The sequence below is a fragment of the Alnus glutinosa genome, chromosome 12, assembly GCF_958979055.1.
Source record: "Alnus glutinosa chromosome 12, dhAlnGlut1.1, whole genome shotgun sequence".
Taxonomy (NCBI): domain Eukaryota; kingdom Viridiplantae; phylum Streptophyta; class Magnoliopsida; order Fagales; family Betulaceae; genus Alnus; species Alnus glutinosa.
In genome coordinates, this window is record NC_084897.1 from 10,002,328 (window position 1) to 10,009,225 (window position 6,898).

At 42.2% G+C, this 6,898-nt stretch overlaps 1 protein-coding gene across 2 annotated transcripts; it reads left to right on the plus strand.

Annotated features, from left to right (window-relative positions):
- The first annotated feature begins 261 nt into the window (after positions 1-261).
- Positions 262-4,724, plus strand: LOC133851979 (protein LONGIFOLIA 1). 2 transcript variants are annotated; one of them, XM_062288616.1, is made up of 4 exons: positions 262-701; positions 813-2,240; positions 2,359-2,545; positions 3,865-4,724. In XM_062288616.1, exons 1-4 carry the CDS (start codon positions 564-566, stop codon positions 4,440-4,442), a joined length of 2,331 nt encoding a protein of 776 aa, XP_062144600.1. In that variant the 5' UTR covers positions 262-563; the 3' UTR covers positions 4,443-4,724. The 2 variants fall into 2 exon arrangements, with proteins under 2 accessions (XP_062144600.1, XP_062144599.1); XM_062288615.1 differs by having other exon boundaries at positions 263-701; positions 2,356-2,545; positions 3,865-4,722.
- Positions 4,725-6,898: the final 2,174 nt, after the last annotated feature.

A 6,898-nucleotide genomic window follows, 5' to 3' on the forward strand; every position in this document is an offset into this window, starting at 1 on the left:
TTTTTTAAAAAAAAAGAAAGATAGAAAAAGGGGATGTATAAACCAAATGAAAGAACAAGTTACTCAGGTGGGCCTGCAGGCCGCTTCAAGTGCAGCCACCCTGATCGGTCTTTACAATGAACGGCTGACGTCTTCCAGTCAATACTAGAGGGGTAGTATAGGAAATGGTGGGGTCAATCAGGGTCTTCGTTCAAACGTACACCAGACCCTAGGAAGTGGGTGGGCTGACACGTTTGCAAGCATTACCCACGGAGGCTCTCCTGCAGAGTCTCAGACGCATCTCTGCAGCAAAGTCCTCACAAATTTGGGAATCCCAATTTCAAGCGGACCTAATTTCCAATTCCCCAAACTGTCCCCGATCCCTTTGTCATTTTTTCAAAAAGAAAACGGCAAAATACTTTCCCAATAATATTCCCTTTAAATGACCAGAAAAGCGGGAGTCTCGGTTAAAGCCATTGAGAGCGAGAGGAATGTAGGAGGGGAGGCTTAGGAGTTAGACCTTTTTAGAGAGTGTTTGGAGAGAGAGTGAAAATAGAAAGGCAAAGTAAGATATTTCCGGAAAAATGACGACGGGGATAGTGCAAGACCAGAATCTGGAGAAGCAAATGGGTTGCATGGCTGGGTTCCTTCAGATCTTCGACCGCCACCAGATTCTCGCCGGGAAACGCTTCTACTCCACCAAACGCCTCCCTCCATCTTTGGTAAGTCTCTCGTTTTGGCTCTTTTAAAACATTTTCTGTCCTCTGTTTGGTTGCCGATAAAATAAAATAAAAAAATAAAATGAAGGAAATTGACTTATGCAAAATTTTCAGGCGGTGGATTCGACGCCGGAGTCAGAGAAGAGCATGGATTCTCCGGAGGTATCGGGAGAATTGGAGAAACAACAACAAACGAGATCGGCACCATCGCCGGAGAGACTGAAGCAGTCTCAGCTACCGGAGGTCCGAGCTCTGGCGCCGGAGACTGCTACTCCGGTGGAAACTCCGACCAAGTCACCGCTTCCCTTCCCTATTTTTGAACTGAAAGAAGCCACTAGGACATCATGGAAGTTCTGCAAAGATGCTCCCAGACTTTCTTTGGACAGCCGAGCCGTGGTTGATGCTAAGGGAAGCTTAAAGCCGAGAGAGATCCGTACAAACGCTGCATTTTTGTCATCTGGTCGATGCGATGAAGCGGCGGAGGACAGCGATAAGCAGCGCAAGTCGCCGAGTGTTATTGCGCGGCTCATGGGGCTCGAACCGTTGCCGGATTCGGATCCTGAACCGGCCAAGAAAGCGGAGCTCCGGAGATCCGCTTCGGAGTCCAGGATTTCCAGAGATCTGTTCCAGCACCGTTTCGTCGACGGCAACAACAACTTCAACTTCAACTTTCCGATGAGGCAAACTCAGCAACCGAGTTATCAGAGTAACATTCCGAGGAAGGTGGTTGACAACAATACAGCTAATGAAACGCACAGTTTCGGTGACAGACGTGTGGATTCCAGGGGCTTCAGCGCACGGAATGTGAGAAGTGGGGCAACGAAAGCGGCGCAGTGCAGGGGAATGGGGCAGAGGAAGAGCTTCTTTGACTCGGCCGACTTCTTTCCTGAGCCGAAACAGAGCGTTTCGATCTACGGAGAGATTGAGAAGAGGTTGAAGATGAGAGGGATCGAAGAGCCGTCCCAAGATTTGGAGACTTTGAAGCATATCCTCGAAGCTCTGCAGCTCAAAGGTCTCTTGCATTCGAAGAAACCTTCAAACCAAATGAACAACAGGAATTTCGTTTACGATCATCGGAGCCTTGAGTCTCCGATCGTTGTCATGAAGCCGGCCGCGAGGTCGCCAGTGAATCGGACGGGTCGGACGGGGAACGACTCTCCGCCTTCAAGCTTTAGATTGAGAGCCGGAGTTCGGCGGCATGTGAACGAGACGTTGCCGGCCGTGAGCCCACGCCGTGAAAGGACGGAGATTGATCGGAACGGACGGTACCAGACGAGAGAGAGAAACGGGAGCGGCGCGAATAGCCCGAGTAGAAGAAGACCACCGAGCATTGAAACGCAGAGGACATTGAATGTGATTGATTCGGTGGAAAACAAAAGGGTATCTCCTGTTCAGTCTCCTAAGGTTAGTGCGAGGAGAGTTGGATCAGATCAACAAGTCACCACCCGGTCACCGAGGATGAAACAACTGGTGGCGGAGGACGAGGCATCCACCACCGTTTCGGAAAGCAGTATTAGCACTTGCTCACATACGGATACAGAGGTACGTTAATGATAGTAACAGGAAAATAGAATAGATTTAGATTAGATTAGAGTGGGTTAACCAGATTTAGTTGTTTGTTCATTGATGTAAATTCTGGCACTGTTTTTGGTTGTAGAAGTCCAAGGTGGAGGATAATAAGGAGGGTAGGAGCTTGTTAGAGAGGTGCGATAAGCTGCTTCACAGTATAGCTGAGATCACGGCGACCGAGTTGCAGCCGAGTCCAGTCTCGGTGCTTGACTCGTCGTTTTACAAGGACGATTCGTCATCGCCTTCCCCAGTGATGAAACGGAGAATTGATTTCAAAGGTAACTTAAACACACTCTCGCTCAGCTAGTCTTCCTTACTCAGATATTCGTTGCTAGATTTTGCATTTGACTACGGGTTACGTTCGTTCACCTGCCTCGCTAAATTAAATGTGGCCTTATTTAGGCCGAAAAGTGATCGGTGGACAAAAACATTGCATACTTTGTGAATAACACAATGCGGCATTATTTAGGCCGAAATGTAGCCTTCGGTTGTGTTTGGGATTACGATTTCGTAAACGATAAGTGTGATTTTAAATCAAATCGTAGAACATAAATCGTTTGGAAACTGTGTTTTTAAAAGTAGCGATTTGAAAACGCAAAAAATCTGTTTTTTTAATTCGTAGATAAGATGTTGCTTTTTTGAAAACGCAGAATTTTAAAGTTAAATTCACGATTTTAAAAGTTAAACTGCGATTTTGCTAAACGCTTAACAACATTTTTAAAAATTATTTTTTTTAAATTGCACATTTTAAAATTGTTATTTTAAATCGCATTTTTTTAAATTTCAAATTCAGACTAACTCGAAACTACTTATATGAGTTTCACCGCAAGACACTTACATTAGTTTCACCCATGTAACTTGCGTTGAGAAATGTCGTTTTACAAAAATATTTTTCCATTTAAGACCCAAGGCCTACTTTAGCCAGTCCAGTCACTTAAATCCAATAAATACACGCCACACCAGCAATGTAGCTGGAGTGCCAACAACATGTATACTGCTGACGTGGGTAGAATTAATTGGTTGAAATGTGGCTTTGGGGTACGGTCACGTGGGAGTAATCGTCGTCGTCTCGTTGTGTAAATAGTAGGGCGGCGTATTCTAGGGAAAGCGAACAGATGAATTCAACGGTAATCGATAACCCACCCACCCTGGCCACCCACCCCACTTAGATTAAATTGGAGGGGGGGGACCAAGAGTTCTCTTTCTCTGAAAAATTACCTGATGTGAGAAAATCTAACTCTAATCCCCCCGGTATGCCGTAGCTGCTGGGAAGGTGTATACCTCAGTGAAAATGACTCTGACTGAGACCATTGATAGATGGTAGCAAAATTAGATCAGTTTACGCTGCTTTTAGTTGGTTCCTTTTCATACTCCGTACTGACATTATTAACTTTTAACATAAGGATTAGAACCAAACCCTAGTCTGAATTACTGACTGATTCCACTTTGAGCCCCGCAAATGAGAGCAATTTATGCCGTTCTTGGTCAAATTGGCCTGTTGTCTTGTTACTGTCGCACTCCGTGGACTATATTAGCATTAGTGTGTATGACTTATCATCTTTTTCCTTTTTGTTTTTGTTTTTGGTGAACTTATCAGATCAATCGGTTGAATTGGAAGACGATATTTGGAGCCTAGCAATGTCATCCATGGAATCAAAATCTGAAGGCAAATCCGGTGATTGCGATTATGTGTACATATCGGAGATCCTCCGAGCTTCAAATTATTTACCCCAAGACTCCGATATATTCCTATTACTTGAGAAGCAACAGTATCTAAAAGGAAAGGAAATCTCCGAGGTTCCAAGACAACAAAGAAGGCTTATTTTCGACACGATCAATGAAATTCTCAATCGAAACAGAGAATTGCCACCGTGGAAGCCCAATTCATGGACTAATTCTACTTCATTGCAACAAATTTGGTCCGAATTTCAGAGGATTGGGGAGACGGATGCATCGGAGGACTTGTTCGAGGTTATCCGCGGGGTGCTAAGAAAGGACCTTTCAGGGGATGGCATGAGTGGATGGCTGGATTGGCCGATCGAGATGTCCGAAGCCGTTTTGGATATCGAACGGCTAATATTTAAGGATTTGATTGGCGAGACCATCCGAGATCTCGCTGCTTTTTCAGGGACTTGTAGTAAAGTCTCGGCGCCTCGTAGGAAGCTGGTGTTCTGAACGTGAGGGAACAAAAGGAGGGGCCCACATAGTTTGTTTGCTTTTGGCGCGCTTTCTTTGGCTTCTTGCTCTCGTTTATTAATTTGTTTTTAAGCTTTTACTATCAGTTTTGTTTGACCCTTTTTTCCAAAGAAAAAGAAAAAAAAAATTGTGGAAAATGTTAAATCTATGTACTCCTGAGATTCAGGCAAAATCTAACCGTTAATTTTCAATATGTAAAAAGGGTGGGATTATTGTCATATTTGATCTTTGGAACCACAATTGAGAATATGTAACTTTTCAAGAATATACTAGTATTTAATCCTGGTATTCAACACAGTTATTTGACATCGTTTGCCACCAAATAATATTGGTTAAGTGGAGAATAAGGCTGTTTTTCTTATGCCTAGATTCATTAAAAGCAAAGTTATAATGTCGTGAGTTACCTATGGGTAATCATTTAGTTGCTCTCCTACGTGAAAATAATATACTGACACAGTGACAGTTGCCTATAAAAAACCATTAAATTAGTGAGAAAAATACACAGGAAAAAATTTGGTACATAACAAGTTGCACACAACTACTCACATGAGTGAAACTCACCTGAGTGTGTAGATCCCACCCATGTGAGTAAGTTGTACACAACCTGTTTTACAAGTAACAAATCCCAAATACACAGTCATTCATCGTCAATTTGCCAGATTTTCTTTCTTATTTTTGTTAGATGAGAATAGTGAGTTGCATACAATAACTTTCTTCTCACATGGGTTGTTCAAGTACGTCAACTGATAGTGCCCCCATTAAATGAAGGACTTGTCTATTAAAATGATTATGAATCGACATCAAAATTTAGAAAAGTTATTTATGAAGCTTTCTTTTCCGGTTAACAACTCTTAGTAGATATTGTTATGCACATGGGTAGAAATCCATCATTTATAGTATGCATTCATTCATCTATATATTAAAAAAAATAAAAATAAATAAATAAATAAATTTAAAAAAGAAAAGAAAAAGTATGCATTCATTCGCAGAGGGAACCACTTTGGCGAACACTTTTTTCACAAATTTTCATCATGTTAATGTTATTGTTATTATCATTATTATTATTATTATTTCTTATTTCTTATGGGGTCTCTATTAATATTTTTGTAGAAAATTTCAAGTCATTTGCTAGCATAATAGAGCAGTCCAGCTGGGCCCTCTTCATAAACGTACTGGGAGGGGAGAGGGGGACAACGGTGTGACTAGAATTATTTATCGGGGGGCCAACGTACATATTGCCGGAACCCCTCTGTGTTTTTGTTTTTCTTTTTCACAAGGGTAGAAAGCCACCCCAATTAAAGGGAATTCAATACACCCGCCCCATCCATGGCTTCCCATTTATTCTTACAGAATAGAAATGCAGCAATGTAAAGCACAAGTCGATGCCTATTTACTCTGGTATGGCCCGTTAATCAACTTTTTTTTTTCCCCCCAACTAAGTCGGCTATCAAGTCAAACCCTCTCAACCACTTGATGTTAACACTATGATCTTTCCGCACCAAAAAAAAAAAAAAAGCGAAACAAAAACAGTTTGAACCACATGGAAATTCATTCAATTACAACGTGATATATGTGGATCGGATGTGCAACTCAGTATGATTTTAGTTCTTCCTAAAATTTGAAGAATTCTGGGCTCATATGTTTGTGCTTTCATTTGGCAGTATTTAATCATGCAGCGGACAATAATGGAATGAAGGAACAGTTCAAGAGGGTGGGGTTGTAAAAGAGATAAGAGCTAACTCACAATAGTTGTGGGCCTCAAGCACCATATTGTAGGCCCTGTTGCCCACCCATATCGATCCCCACTTCCTGGAATGCCACATGAGCAGCCCATCTCTCTCTCTCTCTCTCTCTGAGATTGGAGAATGGAGAGAAGCATAGCTAACAAAGAAATAGTAGTGTGTTTCCTGCCTCCTTTATTCATTCCATAACTTCCTAAGAAGAGATCTTTAAAAGCAAAAGAAGCTAAAACCAAACAGTTTCTGAAACGAGGCAAAACTGGGGTCCCTGTCATCTCAAAAGGGCGCAAAGCTCATGTATGATGTATGAGAGAGAGGTGGAAGAGTGTGCAGTGGCACAGGCACATGCCTCTCTGCTCTGGAGTTTTCTTACATTTAAGTGGCACATTATTATTTATTTTTAAGGCTGATAACTTGTCACCTCATATCTTCATTTAATCCTGTCCAATCCTTGTGGTCGTCATCTTCATTGTTGTCTCCTCAATTGGGTCCTTTGCCAGATGAGTATTTGACCAGACAATGTGAAAACATTATTGGCCATTACTTGCTTCTGTGAGGCTCCGACGCCCTTTTGTACTGCCCCCAATGAAATCAAGCTATCAACGGAAACCTGCACCAAATCTCTAGTTGCTATTCAACAGCAAGCTAACCAAACGATCAAATCAACTTATATTACAGTAGAAGAACTAAGCACCA